The following is a 14442-nucleotide window of genomic DNA, read 5'->3' on the forward strand; positions in this document are numbered from 1 at the left end:
GAAAGTGGGGTTTAACAGTCTAAGCTATTCAGTCAGAAGGGTCACAAAATCATGCAACTGCAAATGTGCATTGTAATTCATAATTTAGCTCTCCCCAGTTCCACAAAAGAAGTGGTGGGAAAATTAAGAACCCCCCCCCCCTACAAGAGCCCATAAAATGATGCTAGCATCTGTACATTTCCATCTTTATGGACAGATGCAACAGAGCTGGAAAAATCCAAGTGACGTGACGGGCTGGGAAGACAAAGAATATTACTATGCATCACAAAGTTTCATACCCCCTCCCCCGAAAATACAATTTATTTACAACTATGTCTCAGATATTATGTACCATTCATTTTTCTGCAGACAGTTTGCAACTAGCTTTGCCCATAAAGAGTATGACACACACCATTTGATTAACTTGATCAGGGCCATACATTTCACTACCAACTAACAATGAAAAGTTCAACATTCTGCATAAGAAATTAGAAATTCACTGTGTACTAACTCTGAGTTGAGAGGTATATATTACAGGTCTTCTTGCCAGAAACATACTGATGACTAGCTGCAATAATGCTTCTGAAATACTTGCCAAACATGGTTTTCCTGTTTAACCAATACTGTCAATAGCTCTGTGTTACATGGTCAAGTTTATTGACAACTGCAGAATCTCTTGGAATACAGACTCGGTCACTGTTCAGACAGTATATAAAATATACTTTGGTTTACTAAAATTTACATTTGGCATCCTTACACAGCACAGAACAAAAACAGACACTGTACCAGAAAGTAGCTCTTTTTACAGTAAAATAAAATAATAAATACATACATTTAAAACATAAAATTATTTTTATCTCTGGTACTGAAACATATTTTCTTGGAAGTTTAGAGTCCAAGAAATGCCTTCTTTTTCTAATAAATGAAAATGAATGTTGGCAAAATATAAACCGTCTGTCAGGAAGTATTTCTTGCAAAAACAGCTATCCTTTTGGGAAACAAAGATAAGAAAAAAGTGCACAGAATGAACAGGGATGAAAAATTCAGTAGGAAAAAGTCTTCTGTGGCTGTCAAGTCCTCAAAGCAACTAATATGTTCTGCGTGTAGCATAATCTAGTACCATACTGGCAGCACCAAGAAGTGCAGGGTCCGAAAGATTAGAAACAACCACATCTACTGACTGGGCAGAGATCAGAGCACGTTGGCTTATGACTTCCTGGACGATGTTCACATAGTGAGAAGCCAGCACTCCAGAGAGAATCACAAGTGATGGATTAACCGTATGCAAGATGTTCACAACTCCCAAGCCTAGAGCAAGCCCCCCTAGAGAAATAAAAAACAGTTAAAATGCAACATTTTATACAATCAAACTGACATTTTCCATACACAGCAAGGTTAAAACTAGCAATAATACATTAGACTAAATAATTAGCGTTTTACCACTGCACTATATTCCTTAAAAGTTTAAGTCTAGGACTGCTCATACAACTTCAACTGGAAATAAAGAAGCCCTAAAAGCACTTAAATTCCTGTATTTTTGTTTATGAAATGTTTTGTATTTCACCAAGGCTAAGCCTGAAATTAGTCAATATTGATAAGTACACAATCCCTGTAAACAAAAATAAATCAATAATTCAATAAATATTGAAGAAGCACATCTTACAGCCTGTGTTCTGTAACAGTTTACTTCCACTTTGGCTGGAATGTTAGTATTGTAGAGCATTGGTAACTGTTTACTCTTCTTATATTTGGGATATTTAATCAAAATTATATCACTACAGTCATGAGTCTTGTTTGTTGTGGCAGTAACAAAAACACAGTGGTATAAGATAGCCACCAGATAGCTTAGAGGAAGAGGTACTTGCAGTACTATAAAAAAAAATAAGCCTTTTTCACCTCAAAGCAATTTGCCCAGTCTGATTTTTGCAGCAGTCAAACATCCCCCATTTAGAAGGGATCAATTGTTTTTTGGTGATCAGTGTGTGCCTTTTCTCCACTGGTACCACACTGTGCCATCTTAAGTTGCTCAAGTACTCAGTACAGACTTCAAGAGGAATCCCTGCTGTTGTAAGAATTTATAAACAAAAAATAAAATAAAACTGAGTACTTACCAGAGCAAACGATTTTAAGGAGTTACAGTGAAATGGGCTGAACACTTCTTTGCCTTCTTACGGCTCCTCTTAAATTTCAGGCTTACATGGTTAGACTGTGGACACCCTTGGTCTGTGCACAAATTTTTTTCTAGTTGGGTTGAGGGATATTTAAGCACTGCGATCCTCAGTTCTTGAATCCTAATCAAACAGGTTATACTTAAAACAACAAAAATGATAAAATGAAAAACCTGGCTGAAGTTAATTTACTTGAGGTCCTGCTGCCACATCACAGCTGACGCCTGCAAAACAAGGGTAGAAAGAACACAAAAATGCTGCAAGCAGATTTCAAGGTAGAATGCCCTGAAAGATGCACTTCTGTACTAAAAGGTCCACGCTAATGTACATCTATCCTCAATGGACGCCTTCCTGAAATAAATGCTAGAGGTAGGCAGTCACTTTCAGGAATGTTCTGAACTGCAATGGTCAAAGACCACCTGACCATTTTGCGACGTAAGACAAATATCTTGGTAATCTGCATGGATAATAACGGTCTGGTAACAGCAAAATCCTCTTTATCAGAAGCAAAGGAATTAAACTAGTGGCACATACTCCTATGTTCACAGATGTGAAGAAGAAATATAACTAACACTGAACATCCAAAGAATGTATGATACATTCTCTCCAGTTTTCAGCATCTACAGAAGAATGGGTTGTTCAAGTGATTGCTCAAAAACTACTTTCCTGAAAAAAATAAAAGTTATGTTCTTACCATAACTAGGTATCTGTGTTGGCAATTTTCATTCTTCAACATATGGATTTGGATCAGAGTCAGCAGTTTGTTTCAGACTTAGGATCCAGCTTTCGAGCTGCTCCTTGTACCCATAATGCTCTGTTGTATCACCAAAGCCCTAGATCGAGTTTGCTGCCCAATCCTCATAGTATGAACAGATATAAGATATGAGGAAAAAAGACACTGCTCAAACCTGGAACTGTAGGTTCCATTACAGTCCAACAGGTTAACAGAGAAGCAGCTCTGGATGTGAGATGGATGGCAGGGAAGTTGAGGAAGAATGAAAATGGACAACACAGATACCTAGTTGTGGTAAGACTATAACTTTTAAAACTGATGTCCTATTCGTTCTTTCTCAATGTATGGGACAAAGTCTCCAGCTACACTGCTCTTGGATGGCCCTCATGGAAGGATATTCTGGAGCATCATTGAACCAAAGGATGCTCTATTTCTAAAAGTAATATTCAATTTGTAATGAGAAAAAAGCATGAGCACTGGGCCATGTAGATGCAGCACAAATGTCAATAGATGTTCTGGACCACAAAGCATATGAATTAGCCATGGATCTGGTTTGTGTGAGCCTTGGGAGGCTTAGGTAATGTTATGCCTTTTTGTGAATAGATCAAAGAGATGCAATCCATTATCCATTTGACTAGAGTGACTTTAGACACTGGCTAACCCAATTTCTTGGAAGAAAAGGAAACAAAAAGCTGATATGATTTTCAGAATTGTTGAGTTCTATCAACATAAAAACGTAACTGTCTGTACACATCCAGGAGGTGTAGCTTGTATTCTCCCTTATTGTTAAAGTTTGGAAATAAGACTGGTAAATTGATAGATTGGTTAATCTTATTCTCTGAAGCCACTTTAGGTAAAAAAAAAAGAAGGGTTAGTCTGCAAAAAAAACCCTGTCCTGACAAAAAAATTATGTATGGAAATTTAAAAGAGAGAGCCTGCAGTTTGGATATTCTCCTTGCAGAAGTGATAGCTACCAAAAAAATGTTTTCCATGATAGAAAAAAGAAGTTATGTACTTGCCATAAAGTTCCATCTGTGTTGTCCATTTTCATTCTTCCTCAACCTGTGGGTTTCAGATCTGACCCTCGGATTCAACTCAGATGCTTTACAATCTTTGGATTTGAAGCTCGAGCTCCATCTCTCCATCCCATAATGCCTCATTTCCCCCCGATTACTTCCGATTGAGTTTGCTGCTAATATATACGCAGAAAATATCTATACTAACAAATTTAAAAGTAATTACATATCCACCAATACAGAACTAAAGGATACAGTGAGTACAGTTCAGGGACTCAAAATAGGCAAAGTGGTTCCTGCTAGTATCTCCATTAGGTCTTTCATAATTATGGACAGGAGGAAGGAGGGTGGGGAAGTTCAGGAAGAATGAAAATGGACAACACAGATGGAACATTATGGTATGTACATAACTTCTTTATCTGATGATGCAATTTTCATTCATTCTTCAACCTTTGGGACAGAGTCCCCAGCTACAAAAAAACTAGGATGGCCCTCTTGGAAGGATATTCTGGAGCACTGCAAGCCAAAGGCAGCTATATTCCTGGAAATTATGTCCAATTTATAATGTGCAATAAAGGTATGAGAATTTGACCAAGATTCAGCCGCACAAATGTCATCAAGTCATACCCTTCAGCAAAAGGCGTGATATGTCGCCATAGATCTTGTAGAATGAGCTTTGACACATCCAAAGGAATACCATTCAAAGAATAAACAAAGGAAATGCAATCTTGTAGCGATTTGGCCAGTGTGGATTTAGCAACTGCTGTCCCTTTCTAAACATCTGAGAAGGATATGAATAGTTGATCAAATTTCCTGAAAGATTTTGTCCTGTCTAGATAAAAATGCAACTGCCTATGAACAGCAAGGAGATGTGTGTATTTGCCCTTATTTTGAAAATTTACAAAGAAAACTGGTAGGTTAATACACTGACTGATATTTTCTGTCACAACTTTAGGTAAAAAGGAAGGATTGGTCTGCAAGAATACCCTATCTTTATGGAAATTTAAATAAGAAAGTTTAGATGAAAAGGTTTGCAATAGAGAAACTTTGCTGCTGAGGTGATAACTACAAAAAAAAAAACTGTTTTCCAGGAAAACTTCAAATCTACCCTAGCTGCAGGTTCAAAAGGGGAGAGAACTAATGCTTGTAAAATCAAAATTAGGTCCCGGGGGAGTTGGATCTTTGATTGGAGGAAGAAGTAAGAAGACACCTCTAAGAAAAGACTTGCAGAGTTTTGATGAAGCTAGAGAGGAAGAATTCTCTCCAATGTGAAAATATGAAATAGATGCCAACTGAACTTTTACAGTGGAATAGCTGGCTCCATTTTGAGAAAGAAAAGCCAGACAATTCAATACTACTGGAATAGCAGCTGTAAAGAGATCTATTAGCTTTTGCTGAGCCCAGATGGAAAATATTTTCCGCTTACTCTTGCAGATTTTTCTGGTAGATATTTTGTGGGAAGAAATCAGAATCCTTTGGACTGGGGATGAAAGCTTGGAATGTCTAGCCATTACTTGAACTGCAGAAACCATGGAGTCAACTGCATGCCTTGAAGATCTGGGTGAATCTCCCCTGAGGGATGAGACAATAGATCTGGAAATGGTTCCAGTGTCCATGGCATGCAGATCAGTTGAGATCAAAGGAATTTGAACCAGACCTGGCAAGGCCAGAAAGGAGAAATGAGGATTTCTTTGCTCTTCAACAGGTGTGCTTTCTGAAGGTTATTTGGGAATTACGAGTACTGGAGGGAATGCATAAAGTAGACTGACGGGCCAAGCATGAACTAGAGCATCTGTTGGTGGCTGCACCTGAGGTGGGATCAAGGCAAAAAAAAACTGCTGCATTTGTTGTTGAGGGGGCATGCAAAGAGATCGCAGCAAGGCTGACCCCATTTGAGGAAGATAGGAAAGTTGTGTAAAATCTTACCATAACCATAGATGTCCTTTCTCTTCTATGTTGCAGTATTCTACATATGGGTTTACCCTTCTCCTCTCCAGTTCGTCTGGCCAGGTTTCCAAAGATTTTCAGTCCCTCTAGGTGTGTCAGACTTCTCACATGGCAGCAGGTATGTGGGCCATAAAAGTGACATCTGCACACACCAGCCCTCAGAACATATGAAAGCCCCAGTCGGAGCCAGTCCTATAAGGGCATACCTTGTCCAGTGTCATTCAGGAGAGTAAGTGCAGTCTGACAAGAGGGGAAGGTGGGGGTGGGGGGGGGGGAAGAATACTGCACTTGGGAAGAGAAGAACATCTACGGTTATGGTAAGATTTTACACAACTTTCCTATGTCCTGTTTCAATGTTGCAGTATTCTACACATGGTGAGTGCCAAAGCTCACTGAGAATTGGGAGGTGGCCTAGATGATGTTTCCAGGAACCCATGAAGGATAGCCCTGGCAAATCCTGCTCTGGCGACATGGTCCAGTTTGTAGTGTTTGGTGAAAGTGTGCATTGAGGACCAAGTGGCTGCCTCAAGTATAGAGTTAGTGTCTAGCCCCTTAAAAAAGGCTCCAGAAGAGACCATGGCTCTGGTGGAGTGGGCTTTGACACTGCCCTGCAAGGTCTTTCCATGGTGTAAGTAGCAGAAGGAAATGGTCTTGGAGATCCAGGCCAAAACGGTCTGTTTGCTTACAGCTTTCCCCAGGGCTCTGGGGTGGAAGGAGACAAACAGTTGGTCAGATTTCCTAAAAGGTTTGGTTTTACGAAAATAAAATCTCAGTTTTCTGTGGATGTCTAGAGAATGAAGTACTCTCTCACTATCCCCCTGTGGGTTGGGAAAGAAGGTAGGCAGGTGGATGGCCTGGTTCAGGGATAGGTCATTCACTACTTTTGGAGTGAATGAGGGGTTAAGTCCTGAGAGTCACCCTGTCAAGTTGGAAGGCTAAAAATGGTGGTGTGGCCATAAAAGCTTGCAACTCTGAGACCCTTCTGGCAAAGGTCAGAGCTACCAATAAAACAATTTTCCACGTGCAGAATTTTATGGGAGCTTTGTCTGCTGGCTCAAAGGGGGCTAAAGTAAGTTTTTCTAATACATAGTTAAGGTCTCAGGGAGGAGGAGACAGTTTCCTGGGTGGTCTCAAGTGTAGTACACCTTTGAGGAACAGTTTAGTGGGGAGTCTGGATGCAAGGGGTGGATTCAGAGGGAGGCAGGCAGAGATAGTAGACAAATGTGCTTTCAGAGAGGAGTATGACAGCCCTTTCTGCATTAGTTCACATAGGTTAAGACAGGTTTAGAGGAATATTGCTTTCTAGCAGGGCCAACTGTCTTTTGTGACACCAGATAGAAAACCTACTCCACTTCGAGAGATAGGATTTCTTTGTGTTGGGTTTCCTGGCCTCCTGCAGGACATTTAGCATGTCCCTGTTGTACAGGTGTCTGAAGGGGATCAGAATCCTATCAGCCACAGGGTGAAGTGCAGGGATTGCCACTGTGGGTGTACTTGAGTCTCCTTGTGCTGTGTGAGCAGGTCCACTGAGGGGGGTAACTTCTTGTGATTGCCCTTGGACAAATGAAGGAGAAGGGGGAACCTTTGCTGTTTTGGCCAGTAGGGGGTCACCAGCAAGATATTTGGTGAGTCCTGCTGAATTTACAGCAGCACTGTTTGTATTAAGGGAAAGGTTGGGAATGCATACAGAAATTTCCCCTTCCAGGTCATCGAGAAGGCATCTGTCGCCAGTGCCTTGGGTCGTGTGTCCTGGTGCAGTACCCAGGATGCTGCCTATTTATGGAGGAGGCAAACAGGTCTGTTTGTGGTATACTCCACCTGTGGACCAGATTTAGGAAGACATCTCTTTGAAGCATCCATCTGTGGTTGTCTGAAATAGTTCTGCGTAGAAAATCTGCCCGGGAGTTGTGTTGGAACGGTATGTAGGCTGCCTGTACGGTAATTCCCTGTGGGTTGGCCAGTTCCCACACCTGCAGAGCTAGTCTGCATAGAAGGTATGACTTTGTCCCTCCTTGCTTGTTGAGATAACCACAGGACTGTTGTGTTGTCCGTGAATATCTTGAGAGCCCCCTGCTCTAGGTAGGGTAAGAAGGCTTGGAGGGCCAGGAAGATCGCACTCATTTCTCCGATGTTTATGTGGTCTAGTTTGTCTCTGTCAGTTCACAAACCTTGCACTTTTCTCTGCCCTAGAGTTGCTCCCCATCCCAGATCTGAGGCATCTGTGTGCATTATCTGGGAGGGATTGGGAGTTTGTAGGGAGAAGCCTGGGTTCTGGGCCACCTGAGCCACCCACCATCTTAATTCCTGTTTTAAACAGGAGAGGAGGGGGACCCTGAACTCTAGAGGGTGGGAGTGCTGAGTCCACACTGACTGTAGATACCACTGTAGTTTCCTCATGTGCATTCTTGCTAGGGGCAACATGGGGGTGGTGGCTGCCATGTAACCCAGAAGTCTCAGAAATCGTCTCTCTGTCAGCACTGAGGACTGAAGGGCAGTGAGTAGGTGGTGTGTCAGGGACACCACCTTTTCTGGTGGTAGGAAGGCCTTCATAAGGTCTTACCAGATTCTGTATCCGAGGAAGACAATGTCCTGTGCTGGCTTCAGATGGGATTTTGGCAAGTTTATTAGAAATCCTAAGGACTGCAGGAGGAGAATAAGAGTCTGGGTGTGAAGTAGTAGAGTCTTTTGGTCTTCTGCCTGGATTAGCAGGTCATCTAGATAGGGGAATATCTGAATCATCTTCATCCTGCAGTAAGCAATGACTGGAGCCCGACATTTTGTAAATACCCTGGGAGCAGTAGAAAACCCAAAAGGCAAGGCACAGAACTGAAAATGGGATGACCCTGCCAGAAATCTGAGGTATTTCCTGAAAGTGGGTTTTATGGGTATGTGAAGGTAGGCATCCTTAATGTCCAGGGTTGCCATGACTCCCTGAGGAAGCAGAAGGGAATGAGGATAGGGAGAGTAAGCATCTTGAAGGTAGGAACTTTTAAGAAGATGATGAGGTGTGAAAGGTCTAGAATAGGCCTCCATGGTCCTTCTTTTCTGGGAACCAAAAAGATTCTGGAGTACAATCCTTTTCTTCTTGATTCTTTAGGCACTCGTTCTATAGTGCCTTGTATTAGAAGGGTTTGCAGAACCTGCCGAAGGAGGGGTAATTGACTGGTGGGTGGGTGAGGTATGCCAAGCCTTGATGGTGGGGTGATCCAGGACATAAAGTAACCACTTTGTATGATGGACAGAACCCACTTGTCTGAGGTAATGAGAGACCACGCAGGGAGAAAGTGAGAGAGACGGGCAGATAGGGGAAGGGATGATGGGGGGTGGCGGTTTGAAAGCTTGGTAGGCAGTCAGACACTACCTGCCCTATCTAGAAAAGAAGGCCTTTGGCTGGAGGAAGGAGAAGCTCTAGATGGAGAGGGTTGTCTTCTAGGGGGTATTCTATACCTTGGGCCTGTATGTCTACAGGCCTTCCTGATAAACTGGGTCTTAGCCAGGTAGTTCCTCTGGAATTTAGAGATAGGTGAGACCAGGAGGTGTTTTAGATCCTGTAATTCTTTTCCTTTTTGTTGTAGGGATTTAAACAGGTCTGCCACTTTTTCACCTAACAGGGCAGAGTGATCCAAAGGTCTATCAATAAGTTTGGCCCTGAGGTCATCAGGGAGCGGCTGAGCAGAGGCTGATGTAGCTGACCTAGATGAGGCTTCAGCTGCATCATAACTGCAGCTTAATGAATGTCTATTCGCCTGTGAGGTTAGGGCTAGCAGGGAAGTCACAATTGGCTGCACAATCAGGAATGTCAGCCAATTCCTTAGTGGCCTTGTCCAACAGAGCTAAGGAATAAAATTTGGTCATGTGTCTCGGGACAGTTGTATGTTTTTAAATCAGTGGATCGCCCTAACTAAAAATTACGGTAACCTTGCCTTTGCTGAAAATGGCAGCTTTAATAAATATATATTGATTAATTTGCAAAGGAAGTTAAAAAAGAAAGGAAGATTACCAGGGTTGTGTTGGGCAGCTTTTAATGACTGGATGTGCAAAGCTAAAGAAAGGGAAAAGGATTTGGTCGTCAGTAGTCTTAAAGATAATCAAAAGAAATTAAAAGAGCAGATAAAGGAACTGCGACATACTGCGACTAATCTAGATGTAGCAAACGGTAAACACTTAAAGGAACCGCCCTTTAAGGGATTATACCCTGTACAAGAATTAAGAAAATTACAAATAACTGAATCATCTGAGGATGATAACACTTGGTTTCCCCCACCATTATATCAGCCCTCACAGGTTCAAGACGGAGCAGTGAGCTCCACGACAGAGGGCGGAGGCCGGCTGGGAGAAGAGCAGACCACACTCGACTCTGGAAGTGGAACTCAGGCAATGGGAAGCCAACCTAGTAGACCGCTTATAGAGCGACCTGACCAAACACCTAGATCAATCCGCTCAAAGACAAAAAAGCAGCAGAAAAGAAAAGCACAAAAGGTTCAGTGCAAATTTCTCCCCTCCTTCACCCCCAAAAGAAGAAATACTTATCCCAGCTGAATGTAATCTCCCTGTCATCTCAGATGTCCAAGTGAGAACCGCCCTAAACAAAGCAAAAAACACAGCATCAATGGGAACTGATGGTATCCTGGGTTGTGTGTTACGTGAACTCCAAGAGGAGCTAAACCCACACATAAAAATGCTATTTAACCTTAGCCTTACTTCAGGATATGTACCTGAACACTGGCGTACAGCAACAGTGGTCCCACTCCACAAGGGGGGTGCCTCTGCAGACCCTGGAAACTACCGCCCCATAAGCTTAACCAGCCTGGTCTGCAAAGCTATGGAAAGAATCATTATGGAACTCATAAACAGAGACATAGGGGACCTACAGACACTTGACCCCACCCAGTTCGGCTTTGTAAAGGGCAGATCCTGCCTTTTAAACCTGGTTGACTTTTTCCAAACAGTCACTAGAGCCACTGATGAGGGCAAAGCAGTCCATACAGCATACCTGGACTTGGCTAAGGCCTTTGACACAATACCCCACTCAGGCATCATAGATAAGCTCAGCAGCAAGTAAACCCTTATGTCACTAGATGGGTTGCAAACTGGCTAAAGGACAGAACCCATAAAGTTAAAATCACTGGAGCAATGTCAGACTCAAAGCCAGTCACAAGTGGTGTCCCATAGGGATCTGTCCTGGGACCCCTCTTGTTCGGCATTCATTTCTCAGATGTTAAAGCAAACATGGGAGGGCTGTGGCTGACAAAGTTCGCAGATGACTGCAAACTAGGCTCCATAGTCGATACACCAGCAGACACACACATCCTACAAAAAGACCTCACAGAAACGGACAACTGGTGCCGGAGTCACGGCCTTAAACTAAATGCCAAAAAATGTATAGTCATCCCCTTTGGGAAGAAGAAAGTACCCACAAATTATCACATAGACAGCAACCCACTGAGTACGGAAAAAGTAATCAGAGACCTAGGGACCCAAGTCGACAGCGACCTCTCATTTGACACCCACGTTGCCAAAGTGGTTAGAAAAACATTCTACTTTGCACACCTCATCATGAAGGGATTCACATCCAGATCCAAGGATGTCATTGTACCCCTATATTCCTCCCTCATCAGACCCATGATTGAGTACAATGCCCCATTTGGTATGTACCTCACCCGGCATTTGCAACAGCTGGAGAGACCACAAAAGTACCTCACCAAGAGGATCAAGGGTCTCCAACATATGTCTTATTCTGCCAGACTAAAGAAACTTCAGCTCTATTCAGTAGCATACTACCTGCTCAGAGGTGATCTCTGCCTGACGTACAAGGCCATGTCCAATCAGGATCTGATGGACATGCTCCACCTCAAAAAATCCAAATCCATCAGGACCACGAGAGCTAAAGACTTAAACCTCGGCACAAGTATGAATAGGACATGATGGAGGGATAGATTCATAACCCAGAGGCTTCCCATGCTTTGAAACAAGATCCCAGTTCGTATTAGGCAGAGCCCCTCACTGATTCTTTTCAAGAGAAATCTTGATGAGTGGATGGGAGATCGTAAGTTTACCCCAGGGGTCACATCTGTGTCACTGCTAGGCAGGGGCACAGTAAACTAATTCTATTATATAAGGGGACCTTCATTGTGTCACTACTAGACAGAGGCACAGTATTCTAAATTTATTCTGTACATTTCTGTACCATTTCATGGGGTGGCAAAAGCCACATCACTATGGCTAGGCTTACAAATGCCCCAGGGTAGATAGCCTAGTACTATACTATGAAACTATGAAATGCTTTTTGAACCTAGGTCTAGCCTGTCAAAAAAATATTATAATAAAAAAGCCATATATTTACATAAAGGTAAACTTTACAAACAATGTCCAATCGTAATTGAAGACAAAGACGATTACAGTGGGCCAGACAAATCTAATCCAGACTCTGACTCTGAATCAGGCACTAGCCCATCAGATGAAGAAAGAGTATTTCCATTAAGAGAAGTCCCAAACCCAGCGCATGCTAGGGATGCAGGACAACTGGCTACAGTAGTGGTGCCTAGGGCGTGGTCAGCAGTTGATTTTCAAGCCATTACAAAATCACTTTCGCCTGTTCATAATAACCCATTCGTAATAACCCAGTGAAGTTTCAACGCGTATTGGCAGGACATATTTGTTTACAAAATCCTACTATAGAAGAGGTTAGAGCTGTCCTCCAATACGCTGTCCCAGCTGATCTCATGAAACGTATCTGGGATCATGCTAATGTTCCTACACCAATACTGAAGCACAATATGCAAGGGGAGAATGGATTTGTAGTGGTTAGACAATGTATAGTTGATTCTATCACTGTAATAGTGCCACCTACCCCCAGGTCGAAAATTAAATCAATCATACAGAAAGAGGATGAGCCTATAGACGAATACTTAAATCGACTCACTGAAGCCTTTGAGGCATATTCTGGATACCCATAGCCCACCGAAGGACCAGCACAAAGCGGACTGTCAGCTGCCTTTGTGGATGGGCTATGCCCTCAAGTAAGGGACAAATTGAAAGAAGTGTGTTTAAACTGGCCTAGCTTGGGCTTGCATGAGCTAGTCCAGCAGGTACAATACCTATCCGACCATTTAGCTAAAGAACAAAGATTTACAGGAGAAATTGGTAAAAGCACAAATCCAAATGTGTAATGTTTTTGGTCAATGGGGTAGAGGACGTGGGCGAGGAAGATGGAGGGGCGGACGCCAAGGACCAGGAAATCAGAATAGACAAAACTGGCAGGAACACAGTTGGCTCCACCCCAGAATTCTAGTAATCAGACAGAATGTTTCAACTGTGGCCAACCAGGCCATTGGAAAAATGAATGTCCATATTTGGCAGAACAACCTGCACCATATAATGATATGTCACAACAGTGGAATTCTAGTTGGACACCATCCAATCGACAGCAACCACAATGAAGGTTCCCTGAACCTAAACAACAGCAATTCTGTCCTTTTATTGCTGTGGATCAGGATGGACCACATGTTATGTTACTGGTTAAAAATAAACCTTATCCATTTTTAATCGATACTGGCGCAACTAAATCCATGTTAGCTGGCAAAGCAGCCATGAATGTTCCCCTCTCTGACAAAATAACTAGAGGGGTGGATGTCTCTGGTATACCTATTGAATACTCCGAAACTATTCCAGTCCCAGTCACCTTGGGACCTCTGCAGGATAACCATGCTTTCCTAGTAGGACCTTCAGCACCTTTAAATCTATTAGGAAGGGATTTGCTTTGCAAAATGGGGGCTACCATTTTTGCACAGCAGATGGAGTTTATCTCCAAGTACCTTCAGACCAACAAAATAGTACCCTGGCAGCTTTGGATGACTCTATCGTCTTACAGATGATGTGTATTCAGTCAAACCCTACCAGAGACAAGTATTTACATTCCTTACCCTCTCGCCTGTGGACTACTCATGACAATGATGTCGGATTTTTGACCTCATCTACTCCTGTAAAAATAACCCAAAAACCAGGAGCAAAGTTACAGCGAGTGCCACAGTACTCTTTGACAACTGAGACTATATCTGGTATTGCCCCTGTTATTTCTGCGTTGGAACGACAAGGGATAATAGTACCTACCACAAGTCCATGTAACACCCCCATATTACTGGTGAAAAAAACGGGCAAACAAGCTTACGGATTTGTGCAAGATTTGCGGGAAGTTAACAAAGCTGTTTTGCCTGTCTTCCCGATTGTACCAAACCCAGCTACTATTTTAAGCTGTATCAAACCCACTGAAAAATGTTTCACAGTAATAGATATCTCATCAGCCTTTTTCTCTATTCCAGTGCATCCCGACAGTCAGTATTTACTTGCATTAAACTACAAGGGTCAACAGTATACTTGGACTCGATTACCTCAGGGATATGTAGAATCCCCAACCTTATTTTCTAGAGAGATGCATAGACAGTTACAGGATCTACATCTACTATCACGTTCAGTTCTAGTCCAATATGTAGACGATATTCTTATAGCCTCGCCAGACAGTAACTCATGTATGGAAGATTCCCTTCTAGTGCTAAACTTTTTAGCTACGCACGGATTTAAAGTAAATAAATCAAAATTACAA

The 14442-nt window shown here is 42.5% G+C and overlaps 1 protein-coding gene across 1 annotated transcript in view; it reads right to left on the bottom strand.

Annotated features, from left to right (window-relative positions):
* Window positions 1-613: 613 nt before the first annotated feature.
* GNE (glucosamine (UDP-N-acetyl)-2-epimerase/N-acetylmannosamine kinase) overlaps window positions 614-14442 on the bottom strand; it is an 852948-nt gene continuing 839119 nt past the window's right edge. The window contains exon 12 of the mRNA XM_044064307.1: window positions 614-1302. Within this exon, the coding sequence (XP_043920242.1) occupies window positions 1067-1302 (236 nt within the window). The 3' untranslated portion in view covers window positions 614-1066. The remainder of the gene's footprint in view (window positions 1303-14442) is intronic.

The sequence above is a fragment of the Protopterus annectens genome, chromosome 2.part2 (assembly GCF_019279795.1).
Source record: "Protopterus annectens isolate FY-2018-M chromosome 2.part2, PAN1.0, whole genome shotgun sequence".
Taxonomy (NCBI): domain Eukaryota; kingdom Metazoa; phylum Chordata; order Ceratodontiformes; family Protopteridae; genus Protopterus; species Protopterus annectens.